Consider the following 18,843-nt stretch of genomic DNA (forward strand, 5'->3'; position numbering starts at 1 on the left):
ACATTATGTTTTAGGGAAAAATAGTTAGTATGGTAGAAAAATTCATTTGAAATAAGTTGATACTGCAAGTAATGATTTGGTGGCGAAGATTAAACTTGATTCATTCATGGTGGGGTGAGCGTTCGAACCCGCGGACCGAAAGGATTTTTAAAAAGTAATAAGTATATTTTAAAATACTTCTATTTTCAATTATTCAGTAACTTGAAGCATATGGTGAAGAGATTAGAAGTATGTGGATTTGAAAAGAACAAAAGAGATTTTAATAAAATAGACAAATATATTGTGAATGTATAATGTAAAATTTTTTCGTCGTTAATTGATTTAAAGTAGCAAATAAAAAATGTTTAAAGACGTGTGTAGATTTGATTTCAAATTCCAGGGGTTGGAATTAATCACATTAATGCATGCTGCTGTCAAGCAACAAGTGGTTCTCGAAAGTCGTAGGACTAGGGAAAAATCTATCGGTGGAACATCAAAGCTACCGGTGTAACTTGGTTTTATGACCACATCGAGTTATATCTAGAAAATTTTATTATACGAAGACAAAAAACAGACTAGTGTTTTGATTTATTTCCAATTTTCTGCAGCATTTTATTTTTTAAGTATATGAGTTATTTAAAATAAGCAATTTCTATTTATTTCTGATAATGTTTAGAATAAAAAAAATAGATTTTTGTGACAAAAAATAATAAACTATTTTAATTGTATGGAAATTGTATTCCTGGTTCCTTTTCCTGATTAGCAAAGTGGATATTTAACGTTTCAAAGCCAACGCTCTTACCTGGGACTTTAATTTAGGGCCCCGGCTTAAATCTTAATTCCAAGATGAAGCCAATAAGATTAATGCCCTAGCCCCCAAACCCCCAACCTTTGAATTATTCTAGATGTTAGACTAGACTTAAACTTATTTAGCCTTAGACCTCAGACTTAAACTAGAATTTAGAACAGTCACAAATCCTGGTTCTCCTCGTGGATCTCCGAATATACAATTCTATACAATCCTACAATCTCCACTTCTATACAATTTCGAGAAGTTTTAGGAATGCAAATTGCCTCCTTCTAGTTTACTTAACAGTTTACATTAAAGTTTACATGGTGTACTTTGCGTTTACAATATTACACTACTATATTATCATTCCAGTCGCGTAGGTCGCCGGGAAGAATGGCGCCTATCCGGCTTGATGAAAGAAGGGCGGAAGAGGCGTCGCGACGCGTGAAATGGTGAAAACTGTATATGTATGCGTAGTCTGTATTTCTCGTAACGATCGCGAACGAGCTTTTGCGCTCGGTAATTTTCGTATATTTCCTGTTTCATTGGAGTTATGAACACGGAAAGTTACCGAGAACCGAGACTGTAGAAACGCTCGTTCGGCACTTTCCATCCAAACAGCAGGCGAGCGCTGGGCGTGTATTAGTGGCAATCGTTCCAACGTGACGGGTGGTGGGCTCGGCGCGGCGAACGGCGCCCCAGGGGCGGTTTATTTCTCCCAGGACCCGGTCCCAACATTTCATACCTCACCCCTGCCGATTCGCAATCGCCGTAAATTTACCGGCAGATTTATAGCAACGAGGGCTCTCTCAAATTTCAATTTATCACGACCTATTTTTACACTTTTCATTACCCAAGTTCTATAATTTAGTCATTTTCAGTAGAAGTATGAAATTCGAGGGGGTAGAGAGCTATTGCAATCAGTGTCTATCGTGCATTGCAGTCACATTGCAATTGCTCACAATCAGTGACTTTTGAATCATACTTTAAAAAAGAGTCAAATGGTTAGGTTTACAATTCGAAATTAAGGGTCATTTCAAATGTTACATAAGAATTAATAGCAGGCGAACGACAAAAAATTCCCGAACGGCTACTTTTTCAAAACAATATTCTTCATATTTTCATGAGATGTTTACATAACACTGCTGTAGCGCTAATATAAAATACCAGTGATTAACAAATTTTACCGAATGTATGTGATACTGTTGCTCGGTACCAATTACATAACAACTGTAAAAGAAAAGCTCCTTCTGACTGTTCTTGTATTATTATTTTGTAGTCCTCAATGTTGTAATGCCTTCATTGCACAGTACCCTAACTCAATCCTAATAATTGTTATTTAACTTTTGAGATATTTTCGTTCTGTTACAATTATATCAAAACTATTACGGAATAGTAGCCACTCGCCTGTTTTTTAATTATTATATTATGTAAATCATTATTCTAATTTGTAGCGCTGTTGCAGCAAAGTTACAGGACAATTCCTACAATAATTACGTAACGTGGCTGTAACACTGTTACACGCCTGTTTTTTAATTATTATATCATATAAATCATTATTCTAATTTGTAGCGCTGTTGTAGCAAAGTTACAGGACAATTCCTACAATAATTACGTAACGTGGCTGTAACACTGTTACCTTCTTGTTACAGAGCAGTTTTTCATCTAAATGTAAAATGGTAAAAATATTGCACGTGTAAGAGAGTTAAGTACCTGCATTATGGATGTTTTTGCAGGTTAATGATTTTTTGTCTGTAAGATAAGTTTTTTGTAAACAAGATATCGGTATGAAACTTTCAGAAATGAAAAAGAAGGCACTAAGTTACGTTTTAAGCTTCATTGGAGTACAAATCTTGAAATGACATTTTTTTGAACATTTTTTATGGATAATAAAATTTTTGTTCAAAATTTCTACCCAAACGAAGCTGAAAAACGTAGTTTAGCGTCTTCTGCTGCATTTTATATGAAATTTGCAGATTGATATTTTGGTTTAAAAAAACATTTAGTTTCAAGAACAAACAAAAATAAACTATGTGAAAAGAACATCGGAAATCGCTATACTACGGGGATTGGGCGGTATAACATAAATTTAATTTATAAAAATAGTTGTTTTTTCTGCAGATCCCTATATTATTTAATTTTGGTGTTAATTTGTAAAACTCTTTATATTTTTGAAATGCAGTGTGTGATAATGTAATTGAATAGCTATGGTAATGAAAAGTAGAAGGACGTTAATGAGTGTACGTAATAACATAAGTCGGGTTGACTACGCGCTCTAACAAGGGTTCATTAGGGCTGATCATCTACCCCTCCTACTATGAAATTTCGTCCTTTACTATTATTCGTGTTTAGGAAGAGAAGACAGTTGATTGGATATGTTGTCAAAGCTTTAGTAGGCGATTGTTGATGGTCGTGTTCGATTTTAATCAGCTTAAGATTTTATTGTGATTTTCAAAAGTTAACACGAGGATGATGATATGAATGAATGAATTAGAAAGAAAAATTCTCTTTACAACATCATTATTAATAGATGCCGTAAAAAGGGGTAAATTCGCTCCTGTAGGGTAAAGTGGCTCACCAATTAACTCGCACTAAATCCGCACGCTTAGACTCGAGCATGTTATAAACATGCATAAACGTACAGACTGTCCGGACGTTTACACTCTTCCTTATTTATGTGGCCAATTCTGTTAAAATTTCCATAATTCAGAATTTATATAATCTAATCCTCAAAGTTAAATTTAATATTTCGTTTGATATAAATTTCCTACTTTTGTCAGTGGTGCCAGAGGCTATTCATCCGTGATTGCCGAAGATATCCCTTCCGAGTTTAAAGCACCTAAGCCATCGAGCTATTAATGCATCCAACAAGTGAAAAAGCACGTGCTTTGAGGTCGTTAATCGCCTCTTGTTCCGTATTTACTAAACACTGGACTATTCGCCGATTTGATAGTAAACATTACATACTGATTTGTTTTATCAATTCACTTTTATATATTAATTTTTTTTTATTCAAAATTTAAATGTCATTTATTTCATTATTTAAAGGTAGTGCCAAAAATCAGGTCTCTGGAAAAGAAATTTTTTCATGGTTTTAAAATTTTAGGGGATATTTTTAGTCATGTTTTTAAAAAAACAACATTACTTTTTAATATAAAAAGGTGAACACTTATGAAAAATGATTATTTTAACAATATTTGTTGTAATTGTTTTTTTTTGTGGCTTCTTACGAATGTATTTCTTGCAACTCTGCTATTTCCAATTTTGAAATCAGTCAAGAATCTTCCAATTTAGTAATTTTATTCAAAAACGTTTTCTTAAAAAAAAAGGTTTCAACGATTTCAGCCGTAGAAAGGCTTACTTTCAAAATTGGAAAAACTAGAGTTCGAGAATGTTTTCCCATAAATAGTGAGCCATTAATTATTAAAATTTTTACCATTTTTCAACAATTGATAAGAATTTACATTAAGAAAAAATCCAACTGCAAAAAACATTATTGAAATAATTTTTTTTGAAAGTTTAATTCTTTTCTTAAAAACAATTTTTTTATTTGAACTGTTATCATTAATAATACTATTTTGGTTATTAAAATTAAAAAATTAAACAATTTTTTTAGAGATTTGATTTTTGGCACAACTACCTTAAATTTCTTTTTAAAAGCGATCAACATTTAAACATTAAAAATTTGTAATGGAAGCATTTAGACAGAAGCAATTCTACACAGAAAAAAAATCATTTTTCAACTTCAAGGGGCTCAGAATATTTCAATTTTAAAAAACTTCATTATACTGCAAGAATCTTCAGTTGGAGGAAAAATAATCTTTTATGCATTCATTTTTTGTAAGCTGCGGGCATTCTCAATCCTGAAAAGAAAAACAGAAGTTTACGGCTCACTCTGTTTTGAAAAAGAACTCTAAAATGTAAAAAATCTCTGTTATTTTATAAGATAACAGAGGACCTTATGGAATAAAAAAAATGTATTCCATTAGGAACATTCTTCTAGTAATATATCTTATAGTTCTCATTTAAATGTCAATCATTCTATATTGAAATTTACATAAAAGGGCATAAATAAGTAAAAATATAAATAAATAATGCTTCTATAAAATTGTATAATAAAGAATTTTTAATAAAATAAATAATCACGAACAATAAAAGGTATAAATTAGAACCACCTTAGATTTAAAACTTCTCATGAAAGTATATTCTCGCACGAGAAGAAAAATTAAAATATCAGAATAAAAACAGTCCCTTCAAATTCTGAACCGGGAGTATTCTCTCCTCCCTTTAAGCGCCCCCGAAAATGCGTCCCTGGCGCAGCCAGATCTCACGATGGAACGTACCACTACTATTGCAACTGACAGTTGTCCACACACACGAACTCCTTACCCAGCTTATCGCGCAACCACACACACTACTATCGCCCCCATTTTGCACTCACACAGAAACCCAAGTGCCATAACCGACGGCAGCAGGCTGAGCTCAGCAACACGGGGCGCTGTCGTATTTCTGCAGCGCTCAACCGTTACGATCCTTCCACCATCTGCCCATACAAGAGAAATTCCTAAAAACCAAATTCCGAAATAAAATTAATTTTGAAAAATATTTATAATTATGAATATAGAATAAGCAGTGGAAACACTGGAAACATCATTCTTCATTCTTTCGATCGCCGATCCTATCTCTAGCTCTATGTTGCAAACCGGGCTTTATCGCTCGAGCCTCGAGGTATGCGCGAGGGTCTATCTATGTGTACGGCACTGTGTGTGTCAATTCTGTAAGGCGCATGCACGTGGGAGCTAGTGTGAGTGTGTTTACACCAGTATGCGTATGGTGGGGGTACCATGTGCGCGCGCATTCCCACGACCGCAAGTTCTCAGCGAACACAAGTCCTCGACGAGCACACAAACACGTGCCTGGTGTACGTGCAATGTTACGACTATACACAGGCCCGAGACCTCGGGACGATGAGTGCATACTCTGGCTCTCGCACAGCTCGCCCTACCTTTACCATCGACATCGATTTCCAGTCGCACGGCCCAGCGAATGAAACTTAACGAAACGAAACCTCGAAGCAACGTTTTTCGCGCTCGTTTCAAACGCACCGATGCATGGCGACTAAGAGCCTAAGAACGAATTCCAATCCGAATAGTAGATGCTAGATGCAAAAAGGTGCTATTCCTCCAATAGAAGGAATCGGAACCATTCCCGTAAGTAGTGGGTGGGGAGAAGGACAAGTTGCGTGAGCGCGAGGTGGGGGCCGCGGAGCGAGCGAATGCGCTGCCCTCAGTCGGTTGTCCGTTTCACTACGGTTAAGACACGAGTAAAGTCTGTGAACCTCTTTCGCGAGAGTAAAACTCGTTTGGAAACTAGTTTTTGAAAAATCGAGTATTGAGGATATCAAGGATGTTTTAAGAAAGTTTGAATTTGAAAAGTATTTTAAATTACTTGTATTTAAGTCGTGATTTAAATTGAGATTTTTAAAGGTCGTCAATGGTAGAGGATTTTTTGTGAAATTCAAATTTTCAAACGAGGTGTCGAGGTGAGGCGCACGGTGAGAGTCACCGGAGTGACAGCTGAACGGTCGAAAATTTCGTACATAATAGAGAGGAGTGCTGTCTAGGAGGGTGAGACGGTGAGAGGAATCGCAAAAAAAGACAGAGAGAGCAGAGGAAAGAGAGGGAAGTAGAAAGAGAGAGAACGGGAAAGCGTTTGAGGGGAAATACTGTGCTGCCCCCTTCCGTGGAATCGTTGCTCCCCACCAGACCCCAGTCGAATCAGGTCTCTGCTGAGCAGAACGGTTTTTACCACTGAAGACTCTAGTCAACTTTACTTTGGAGTATTCAGTTTGAAAATTTTACTTCGGCTACTCGTCTCAATCTCAAGATTTCTAACCTAAAATTCAAATCCTGCTCAAGGCTTAAAAAGACTTTCGAAATTTCGATCCAGGATTGAAAGCTCTAAAGTGAGTCGCGCGACGGTGTTGCGTGGACTAGTTTCTGGGATATCTTTGTCGCGTGTGGTGCGGAAACCTGGAGACTGAAGGCTGAGGAGAGTGACGTGAGGAATTTCTCGCGTGGTTGTCCGGTGTTGAAGGGGGACGGCGGTGTGATAAAGAGCGGAGGGTGCCGTGGGGAGTTAAAGGGGGTGTGAGAGGGTGAGCGAGTGTGAGAGAGAGCGCTCTGGTGAGAGCAGTTGGAAGCGTAGTTATCACAATGGCTTCCGTGAAAGACACAGCTACTTTCTTCGCGGAGGGTACCGCGAATCAATTCGAACATGTAATTAAACTGTATCCCCAGGCCTTGCGACTTAAGGCAGATATCAAGACGAAGAAACCGGACGAGCTGATCAAGCTGGACAATTGGTAAGTTTTTAACTCAGGGAATTTTTACTGATTGGAGTCGGGCTTGTCAAGGGGCTTCGCGGACAATGAACCCGAGGCGCGCCAGTTAAGAGCACGTAGCACACTGGGACCCCTTGGGGAGTGACTAGCACCCTCGAGGGCCTCTATCTACTCTCTTTATTGACGATCGTGCGAAATCTCGCGGGCCGCGGTAGCGGTTTTGAATTTTGATGCGAGGCTAATTGGAAAAGATGCGACGCTGAGTCACGTGGCGGTTAACATTTTTTAGTAGTTTTTAGATATTTTAGAGACTTATAGTATTTTATGACTTGGTTTTTTTGTGTCTTCTTTTTTAATATAATTTTAAAAAGGCCGGGTCTTTGATAATTAGCTGAGACGAGACCCGGAACTTTGAGCTCGTTTTCAAGCAGAGTTCGACGAGAAGGAGCTCGCCGACGTTGCCATTTCGAGGCTTCGCTTAAATTACCTAGAATAAAGCAATTGGTTTTTAGATTATTAAGGAGTTTTGAAATGGAGAAACCATTTTTTTTTTAGATAATGAGTATATTATTGAAAATCAAGGGAATTTTTATTTTGGATTGAATCGATGAGAGATGAAAGTATTGACAACGTTGCTGTGGCGGCGTCGCTTCGTGCTCCAATTAATGAGCTCTTGGAAAGGATTTTATTTTATGGAAAATATTATGATAGTTATTAGTTATATAATTTGAAATCAGTGCACCTATTATCGTGAAAATTCAATGTTTTTGAAGAAATTTAGTGGAGGGAATGTAGATTTCTTGGAACTTGGCGCGATTAGAAGTGAGTTAGCAGTTAGGTGTTGACTCACTTGAAATTTCGACGTCGAGAAAGTTTAAAGTTGATTAATTTTATCCAAGAGTTCCCATTTCATGACTTTTTTAGTAAAACCAAACTTATCGAATTTATTAATTTCCTTTATAAACACAATAGCGAATGTTTAAAAAAACACGAGAATGTTGAAAATTGCATTCTCGATGAATTGAAGGTTTTAGATGAAAACAAATCGGTCGTGGGAAAATATGCTTGATGCAGAAAACTCTAAATATATTACTACAATATTTAAAAACTAATTATATCAAACAATATAAATTCTTGTCGTAATCTTGTGATAACTTTTTGATATGCCTATTGAAATAATTTTACGTAAAATAAAAAAATGAAGAATGACAGACTATAGCATGTAAATTAAGGTAATAATTGGGCAAATTTCTATAAACAATGCAGAAGAAAACTGAGGCACTATTTTGACGATTTAAACAAGCGCTCTTAAAAATGTACAGTACTTTTTCATTCTAAGTAACCTAAAATAATTGTATACAATTAATTTTTTTGTAATATTTGTCAATTTTGGAATGTTCTTTAAAAATTTCTGGTCAGATTATTATTTTAAGCATGTTTGACATTTATGGGAATATAATTATTGAATATTTATTGTTGTTTAAATAGTATTTGTTTTAAACCGTGTTTTATTCAAAAGATGCCATTGGATTATCTAAAATGAAATTAAGAATTACTATTTTATCTGATCACCGCTTAAAACTCGTACAAACATTTATTGTAATATAAGGTAACCGATTTTCGAAACCACATTCTAAAATGGGATTATTTTATTAATGGGACTAAAATGGGACTATTTTATTAAAACTTTAGAAAAGTACTTACAATTAGATATTGTTAAATCAATTAAGGAAATTAAACTAAATTGTTCAAAGCCTGTATAATTATACTCTCTAAAAATGAGAACAGATTATTGGTCTAGAGTTGAAAAGGGTTTTGGTATAATTCAGTTTTAAGTCACGAAAATTGCGTGCAGTGTTTTTTTTTTTTTTTGTAAACAGTGAAAGTTAAGCTAAAAGTGAACCTTCAGCTGAAAAAGCTAAAAAAAACTGCAGGTCAAGATAATGAAAACAGATAAGAAGATAAAGTGAAAGAACAATGTGAAAAAGATCAAGGCCAAGGATTAAACGACTTATAACTGATCAATCCTTCAATTCAAGTGAGTAGCGGCGAAGAAATGAAGACAAAATGTAATTGATTTTCGATGGTCCTTTAAAACGAATTACGAGGCTGATGGAATTATTGAATGCAGGAAAACAAGACTAGTAGCAAAACATGGTTCGTTTCGGATCCTGATGGCTCTTTCTGTATAGAATTAAGTCTTAACTCTTTATCAACTCGACGTTGATATGGCCTGCGCCAATGAAGATCTTGTTTGCCTACTAAAACGATCCTTATACGGCTTGCAACAAAAAGACGGACTGGAGAGTGGTAAAAGAAACTGGATTAACGTCTCAAAGAATATGGATTACACCCCTTGAACGAAGACTAATGTCTTGGATTCGAGTTCAAGGAGAATCCAATCTGTAACTTACTTCAAAAGTCACAACGAAAAAAATTCGAGGTCTATCGAAATTTAGGATTACTGAATGGCATTCATTATAAATGAGGAAGAGCCCGTATCAATCCCTTACTGAAAAGATAATGTACCTGAGCTATACTCCGGATATCACCCATGATGTTCAATGTTCATGTATAAATTTTAGTCAGTTCAACATGAATCGTGGTAAACGAAAGCATTGAAAACCAGCTAAGAGGGAGTTGAAATATCTTCCAGGCAAAGAGATCGGCTTGATATACCAGAAAACCGGAGACTGTTTAAAACCGTTCCCTAATGCAGACTGCGGAGCGCATATCAATGATCAATCTTTGTACACAAGATTAACTTTTGAACTTGGTGGAATAGTCACATGCGAATCCAGAAAGCAATGAACTTTTTCATTGCCAAGCAGTGAAGGGGAATACATTACTTCATCAATAGCTGCTAAAGAAGCATTTTGTCTGCGCAACTTCCTAAATAAAGATAAATCAAAGTGCAATAAATTGTCAAGAAATCCTGTAAATCATTTATGGACAAAGCACACTGCCATTAATAAGTATCATGTGAGATAAGTAATGATATAGATTATAGATGTTAAATGTATATCGTTACTAATGAAATGTTAGGTGTCTTCATCAAAGTTTTGTTGAAAATGGAACATAGAAAACGTGTAATAGGACTTGTTATTAAAATATTAGTATGTATCGATTATTTTTATCATGTGACTACTACAAGTCCCATTCGATACTTTGCTCTGTTCAAGTTCTTTTGTCACCGATTTATTCTTTCCAATAAAGTGTATAATAAATGTGTTTCCTAAAGTTTGTGTCTTATTATTCCAGAAAAAATAAGTCTATGAATCATAAGCGAAGTGTGTTTTAAAGGGATACTTTTATTTCGTAATTAGTTAATTTTTTTTGCTATCAATAAGAAATTAGGTTCGACTGAAAAAAAAATCGAAAACGAAAAAGACAGAAGGGAAAAGTTACTTTTCGAATAATTCGAGAAAAAAAGTATTGAAAATAAAACTTGAAATCTGATAATAATATATTAAGATTTAATGTCTGCAAATCCAAATATAATTTAAAAATTTGCTCTATTTTATTACAAATTTCTATCTTTACTATCATTTACATAGAATTCTACGAAATCTCATTTTCGCGCTCTCTTCTCATTTGCTGACGCATTGAGCGCGATTATTTACAAACAAAACCTTCCACCTCATTCTTATCTCAGAAATCTGATTGTACTCGCTTTTTCCGCGTCAAGTATGTCTATTCGCTCTTGTTTTCACTTTTAATGTGTCCTGAAGTTTGTTTTGTTTGCTTTTCAAGAGTACTTTTTTAATCGAGCTAATTACTCAGCTTCTTTTATTTATTTTTTAATAAACTGTATCGTTAAGCCCTTTTATCTTAAAATCTGTTTTTAGTACAAAGGAATGATAAACTCCATTCTTATTCAACAAGGTGCTTTAAAATTTAACTCACAAATGGAAAAAGATCAGCTTAAAGGTGATAGGATACTTGAACTACGTAACTATATACATATATCTATGTCAGAAGTTTACTTTATCCTATCTCCGCCTTGAAAATATTGTGTAACTTGAATAGGCTCATAGTAGAATCTTTTAAGTGTTGATATTGCTATTTCATTCAATTTTCTTTTGTTTTGCAATGTCACTTCTTGATAATAAACCCTTTATCACAAACAAAATAATAATAATGATAATAATAAACACATTAAAAACAAATATCAATCCTGATCTAGAGTATATTGACTTCTATTCTACATTATATAATAATATAATATACAAAAAAAACTCTGCTACTGAAAATAACGGGATTTTTTTCACATTTGCTTTTAGGTATCAAAATGAATTGCCAAGTTTGATCAAAGCTCGTGGCAGAGATGCCCACCTCATCCACGAGGAACTAGTACAGACAATGAAATGGAAGCAGAGTGTAAGTATAGTTTATAAAAATTCAATTCCCCAAGGAAACATTGTCTGTGCATTGAAAAATGCTGACGAAAGTTTCTCCGTTTATGTTACAGCGCGGCAAATTTTACCCGCAACTTTCGTACCTGGTGAAGGTGAATACGCCCCGGGCGGTGATGGCCGAGACGAAGAAGGCGTTCAAGAAGCTTCCAAATCTCGAACAGGCCATAACTGCCCTCTCGAATCTCAAGGGCGTTGGTACCACGATGGCTTCGGCACTCCTGGCAGCAGCCTCACCTGAAAACGCACCTTTCATGGCCGACGAGTGTCTTAAGGCTATACCCGAGATCGAGGGTATTGACTACACCACCAAGGAGTACCTTAAGTTCGTCCAGCACATTCAAAACACCGTGCAAAGGCTCAACAAGCAAAGTAAGTGTTAGTTTTTTTTTTTTTTTTTTTTTTTATAACTTTTTCAAGATTTTGAAATTTAGTGTCCACGGGGTTGTTTTGCAAAAAAGGAACTTTCCAGGAAAAATAAATAATAGGTCTTATAATCCCATTTTCAGTTTTTAGTCAAGAGGTTTCCAAAGTATTGTTTTCAAAGTAAAACAATGAGTTTATTGTTGATAATAACCATAATATGAGTGATGCTGTTTTTAATCTTTTCTAATCTTGTACTCAAACTCGTATTTGTCTGAAATTGTGAACCTATATTTTTTATTACAAGGGACAAGGATTTACATCAATATATATATATATACATACATAAATTATGTCATGGAATAGGGGGTTTTTGAAGAGAAATATGCAATTCTCTTGATTCGCAAAATTTTCAAAAAGAAATATAATTTGAGTTATTCGTGGATTTAATAAGAAGTATAATGTTGTCATAGAATAGTGCATTTTCAAAGAAATTGATAATTTTTATTTAGAAAAGAAAATTTTCTAAACTAATATTATATGTAATTCAGAATTTGATTAGAGAATTTCAAAAACAAATTATTATTCAATTTTGGAACAAAGAATTTTCAGAAGAATTAGGATTCTGACTTGGAAGGGGAAATTATCGAGAGGAATTATAATTCTGACTTGGAAATGTGAATTTTTAAAAAGAATGACCATTTTAACTTGGATCGGGGAATTCTAGAAGGATTATAATGCTAATTTGGAACAGGGATTTTTTAAAAGTAACTTATAGTTTAGGTGTGAAGCCAGGCATTTTCCAGAAAAATTAAAATTCTGAGTTGGGGCATGGAAATTTAAAAAAGTAGTGCAATTCCCAGGCTTAGAAAATGAATAATAGACCGAAAAATGATTTGTGGAGTTAAAATCATTCGGATTTAGACACTACATTAATGTTTTTAAACTGTTCCGTAATTTGTATCGATATGGACATTTTTACTCTTGGTGAAGGAAAAGCAGGCCATTTTGAAGCACATCATAAAATTTTAAGGAACTATGCAATATTTAGTACTGCGTAGAACTTACAAAAAATTGTTTGCGTGCTGCAGAACTTATATGATTATTTATTTTAATTGAAAAAAATTGACTTGATTCCATATAGAGGACAACAGAAACCTAATTTTTGATAGGGACCCATCCGAATTTGATTTTTTATTGTATGGAGCAATTGTTAGTTTCGCTGCCTTTTCTTTAATAGGTTTTGTGAGGCTTAACATAATTGAAAGGTATTGAAAGAGTATGCACGAAGTTTTGTGGAATGAGAGATTGGAGATTTTAATTCTTTGCAAAGAATTGAGAAGAACTTATTGATAAGAAATTGAAGAAATTATTGATCAGCTGAAAGGGTAGCAGGGAATCCTTTAAAAATGGAAGCATGACCTGAGAAAGCAGAACACCAGGTGGCCCTAAATAGAACTGAAACAGGTGATGCCACTGGGAGTGGATCGGGTCAATAATAATCATTTTGGACGGACTTAATTGAAAACTCTTTTGAAGAAATAACTGACTTTAGTAATCGGTAGCTAATTTTAAATGTTGTAAAAGAAGTAAATATGAGAAATTAATATAGAAAGTTTTAAAATAAGGGTGGCATTATAGAAACAAATAGCCTATTGTGTTTTTTCTCAATTATCTATTTTCTCCGTTCTTTTTTCTTTATTTGAAATAAATTTCCTAAATATCAAGACCGAAATGGAGTGTTTTGTTTCTTTAAGGTTATTTTATTGTTGTTTAATAAAAGGCCTTCATGAGAGTTGATATCTCGCTTGAACAAACCGTTTAAAATCTGATAATCTCTGATAATGAGCGGGAAAATATAGATTCCAGTTTGCGGTTTACATAATTATATCAAGACAGTTTGTTTCGAAAAAATGATAAAATTTAGAATAACGGCTGAAAAAAACAAGAACTATATTATATTGATTTCTAATAAAAAAAAAAAATAATTTCTTAATCAAACCACCAATACAATATTTACTTTCCCCAAAAATTCTTTTAACAAGTCTGTTTTACAAATCGATATTAAACAGACAAAATGTAATTATTTCTCTGAAGTAAAAACTGGTCGCAGGAATTCAATTTGAAGATTTCTAAAGCCCCGCATCATTGAGGATGACTAACCATTAGACTCTAGCCTTCGTCGCCGGATTCACAAACTCCTCTAACAAACCGGTCTCTTCTGATTCTTTTCAGCATCGAACGGTAAGACTTGGAGCCCACACAGAGTGGAGTTGGCCCTTTGGACACACTATGTAGCTTGTGAACTAAAACCTGAGTTACTCGATGAAATGCCGATGGCGACAGAGAACGGAAATTCTCATCCAGCCAGCAATGGCGAAGCGACGGAGCCGTCGGACGATAGTAATCAAGAACCCGCCGTTGTCGTCTCGAATGGCAAGGAGCCAGAGCCAATTCAAATTCACCCAGCCGTCATCGACGAGAACAGCACCACCAACTCGTTCACAGAGGACTCGATGGACAAGGCACCCACTCCCGTCGCCGCTAACGTGCCCAGCGAGGACGATGACAGCAATAATACTCCTCGTCCCACTGACAGCGAAGACACCGAAGACTCGCAAGACGCTCAGGAGCCACCGACCAAAAAGAGCAAGAAGTGACCCCGCAGCCAATCCCCAATAAACCCTGTAAGTCACCTCGTATCGGCCGCCAATCTCGCGATGATCGCTGCCAGACGCTTCTAGCTCGAAATCGCGAAATATAACTTAATAAAATCTTCTGTCGAGCCTCCCTTACCATTTCCTGTTTCTCCTTTTCTCATCTCATGAAGACGACTGGCCGGGTTCCTCTCCCTCCAGGACCAAGAGAGACAGCTAGTGTCTTTCTTTAACATAGAATTTTAATACAAAATAATTGGAGGAAAACGTTCCAGGGTTCGTGTACAAAAGTGGACTTTGTGAGGAGAATATTGAGTCGAAGTAGTTGGGTTTTTTTTTAACCAGCGTCTTCACTTGGAAGGTTTTGACGCGGTGATGAAAATTCACGTTCCATTCTAGATTTGAGACGAAGAGTGAAATATGGGGGGATGTGAGAAGTTTTTTTTTTGTTTGTCTTTTCTATTTCGGTTGATTTAACACAAATGTTTATCAGGTGTAAATTTGTACTAAGAAAGAGAAGTGGATCTGATATTGCATTCGGTTTCACTTTGTCACATTGGAATTCTAACTCACGAAATAGAACGTATTGGAATGTAGCCCAAGCTTCTTCGTTTAGTTTGGATTTGGCGACCACATTTCTTGATTCGGAAGCATACAGTTTAAATGTGTGTGTTTTTAAACATCAGATTAAGCGGTGGACTTTCTGAATCAGAATAAGTTTTTAAGTTGTGGCTTTTAACATGTGAGAGCCGTTAATATTAATTTCTCAAATATACCAAGAATATTGCATTCCACATTCCGTTTTACTTCTCTGTATTGAAGCCAAATCAAAGCACGTTACCATCTCATACTAAATTGAATCGGATTTTTTTTTAAATTGCCGAATGGGCGATGGATTCATTGAATCCGAACAAAGCGTTCAGGGTTGGTTGAATTTCGTTTTATTTTTTTTTCCTTTGTTTTATTTTGATCATTGATGTTTAATCGAGATTAAGTGGAATTTCTTGAGATAGCACATTCAAGCTTCTAAACTGGGACGTCCTAAAATTTCAAGTTCAAATAAAATTACTTAAATATTATTACTTTTCGTATTAATGAGTGACTCACCTCAATCTGTCATTTTCCCTCGAATACCTTCTGTCTTTCTCCTTGCAAGGTCGTCAGGCTTATCTCTCAAGATGCCAAGAAGTCTAACTTACTACAACTTACTCACGAGTGAATTCTTTCTGATGAAGTCTCGGGGAACCCACCGGCAGTAGGAGAAATAAAAAGAGGGGAATAACATCTCGAGAGTGAAACAGAAACACAAACACTGAATGAGAGAAGGAAAAAGGGGGTAGGGGTGGGGGGAGATCGATGACAGAAAGGCGGAATCTGCAGCGACAAAGGCGGTGCGCGCTGATTGCATTGATAACATTACTAGTAAATAAATACTACCGAATCATTACCATAATTTATATACCTAAACAGAACTGCATGTCAGAGTGATGCATGGAGTAAACCAAATACCTTGTAAGTAAACTCTAGAGACAAAGGAGAAAGCACGTGAAAAAAAGAAAATGATAAACAAAGGTAACGCCTCGAGTCCACCGGAGGAACAATGACGGCATACTTGCGCACCGCGCGTCAAGGTTTTTATGTACAGGGATTTAACTAGTATTTTTGCATAACGATTAACGAGAGCGAGAGAGAGAGAGAGAGAAAACAAAAGAGGTATAATGAAATTAATTGGTGAGAAAGAGAGGGAGTGAGTGTGAGAGTGAAAGAGATAGTTTAGAGAATATTAGCTTGATTGGGAGCGTTCATTCAAATTTTATAAATACACATTATATATTAAATATATATATATGTATTTATATTAAATATATATATGTATGTATATTAAATATATATGTGTGTGTGTAATTTAGCAACATGATGGTCTGGCTGCGATGCTCGCGACCTTTTACCGCAGTCGGCCGAATCAGGTCAGCTGAGCGAACCCCCTGCAAGGAATGTTTAAACCACTTTAAAAAAGTTTACGCTAAATCCCGTATTTGACATCTTTTTCATTCGAAACTACCGGGAAAAGAGATGACCATTTTCTTTCCTCAGCTTGGAGTGTAAATGCGAACAAAAATTGATTAGTAGAATATTTCGTGTGAGGGGTCGCTGAGCAGAATTAAAAAAAAAAACTTGTTCCTTCATTTTCCACATTTGCGTCTCTAGCTCATTTTTGTTTTTTTTCTTCAAATTTTTTAGTGTTGGCTTCGGTGTTTTTAGAACGTTGACGCTGACGACAAATGCGGTTAATTGTAATCATTGAAGTAAGAGGGAGACTCTCTTTTGTAATTGTAATTATGATATTTATTTAGCGTCTAATTAATTCCTGGCTGTCGATTCTTTTTGTCCAGCTGGACGAAAAATGTTATGTTTCAAATCCGTTTTTTTTCGACTAATTTTTTTTTAATCTTATTTGGGTTCTTCAAAAGTCTCGATATAATTATATTTATGTTAGGAGCTAATTTTGAAAACTCCTTGCGTCTCGAGATATTCTTTCCGGCGATGATGGCGACGACGAATAACGACTAAGGTTACTACTTGGACGAATAGCGGGTAGTTTTTATTATTATTGTCTTAATATACGTGTAATTAAAGTAATAGAATTGTTTATCTTGTCCGATGTTGCTCTTCTACGCGTAAGTAATTATTATTCTCATATGTACCACGCAAACATTCCAGAGATTTTAACTTTAATTTTTAAATGTAATGGCTAAAGTAGAAAAAGGGAGGGATTTTTGTTTTTTATTTTAAGGTGCGGCTCGTGCGTTGTTTGTTGTCGCCGTTTCGTTTTGGTTCGCTTCGGCTGATTCCCGGACATCTGGTGGAAAGAAAGAAAGAAAGAGGGTGTTGAATTTACTGGAAAAAAGTGCGAGCGAGAAAAATTTAAATACTTAAAACAATTTGAAAATGACACCCCGAAGCTGGATTTTGTACTAACGACGGCTATTTTGTAAGCTAATTTTGTATATTCCTGATCTTCGAAGACATCACTTGTCTCACTTGAGGCTCTTTTTACAGCCTTTGTGAGAGAATAGAGCCTTAATTTTAATTTTATCATGGAAGTGATTTTTGGACCGATCGTCAACGCGTAAAAGACGTAGGAGTGTGTATATCGTATTTCTCGATGGGAGGACGAAAAATGTACCATTATAATATACTATGTTAAAACTGCGAATGTATGAATCCTTTAGCTTTAACGCGTTTTTGCGTAGCGTCAGTAATTGGAGAATTACGACGCTGGACTTCCGGTCACCGCAAAATACATAAAGAGCAGAGGCTCTTAATTGAAATGAAACATTTCTCGGAAGTTTGCAAATCTGAAAATGTCGATTCACAATTTAGAATTTCGTTTCTCTTTTTTTTTTCCTTTTTCTTTGACTATTGTTGAACATTTTCATTATTTTCTTTACTTCTTTTAGTCGGTGTATGGAATCCGGCGAAGTTCTTGCTCTTGCAGGATGGAAGTTAGGAACGCTGCAAAAATCGAGTTTACGAATCACTTTTGTAGAGAGATGCACACGTTTCGTGTAAAAATGTACAAGCGCATACCGAGCGAGGTTTTGACCGCTGGAAAAATAAAGAACTAAGACTACACCGAAAAAAGAGAGCATAATAAGTGAGAAGCCCCTGCGGGGGGATGCCTCTAAACTCCAAACTGAACCGTGAGCGAGAAAAACTGACCTGAGGTCTGTTTTTTAGCTATACAGATGGGGGGAAAAATGAAGAAATTCTGTTCTGTAACTTGGGATAAATAAGCAAATGTATGTCTGAAATAAAGTGTCGTTTGAAAACAGTTCTTATCGAATTTTATTCGAAACGACTCTTCGAGTGTGAGATTTTGTACTCGATATCGCTTTTCTGTACCAAGTTTTTGATTTCTTATTTTTCCGAGTTATATGTGTAGGCGAATTTATTAGAAATACTCGCTTTTCAGGGAAGAAATGGGGAAGCAGCAGAGTGGAAAGCGAGATAGGTGGAAATGTAGTACACCTTCACTTTCACAATAGTGCTTACCGAAACAGTTATACACATACAATACACGTACGCAGCGTCGAGACATTGCTATTTTTTATATTTTATCTGTCGTTTACAATAACTCTGGCGCTTCTCGATTGCGAGTTTCTCTGCGTCGGGGAAAAATATAGGGATTATTGTCAGAGGCGAAGCGTTTAAGTGTTAGCGATATCTCGTAATTAGCTAATCGTGCGATGCACTGCCACGAACTACAAGATTTTGGCGAAAAAAGTGGGGGGG

At 35.6% G+C, this 18,843-nt stretch overlaps 1 protein-coding gene across 2 annotated transcripts; it reads left to right on the top strand.

Annotated features, from left to right (window-relative positions):
- The first annotated feature begins 6,079 nt into the window (after positions 1-6,079).
- Positions 6,080-18,385, top strand: LOC117170618. Of its 2 annotated transcripts, XM_033357510.1 has the most exons (5): positions 6,080-7,133; positions 11,396-11,492; positions 11,584-11,899; positions 14,126-14,577; positions 15,704-18,385. In XM_033357510.1, exons 1-4 carry the CDS (start codon positions 6,985-6,987, stop codon positions 14,548-14,550), a joined length of 987 nt encoding a protein of 328 aa, XP_033213401.1. In that variant the 5' UTR covers positions 6,080-6,984; the 3' UTR covers positions 14,551-14,577; positions 15,704-18,385. The 2 variants fall into 2 exon arrangements, with proteins under 2 accessions (XP_033213401.1, XP_033213400.1); XM_033357509.1 differs by having other exon boundaries at positions 14,126-18,385.
- Positions 18,386-18,843: the final 458 nt, after the last annotated feature.

The sequence above is a fragment of the Belonocnema kinseyi genome, chromosome 4 (assembly GCF_010883055.1).
Source record: "Belonocnema kinseyi isolate 2016_QV_RU_SX_M_011 chromosome 4, B_treatae_v1, whole genome shotgun sequence".
Taxonomy (NCBI): domain Eukaryota; kingdom Metazoa; phylum Arthropoda; class Insecta; order Hymenoptera; family Cynipidae; genus Belonocnema; species Belonocnema kinseyi.

Coding starts and splice junctions, on each gene's coding strand:
- LOC117170618 (XM_033357509.1), top strand. CDS start 6,985: ATGGCTTCCGTGAAAGACACAGCTACTTTCTTCGCGGAGGGTACCGCG. Junction 7,134..11,395: donor CTGATCAAGCTGGACAATTG/GTAAGTTTTTAA, acceptor ATTTGCTTTTAG/GTATCAAAATGAATTGCCAA. Junction 11,493..11,583: donor CAATGAAATGGAAGCAGAGT/GTAAGTATAGTT, acceptor TTTATGTTACAG/CGCGGCAAATTTTACCCGCA.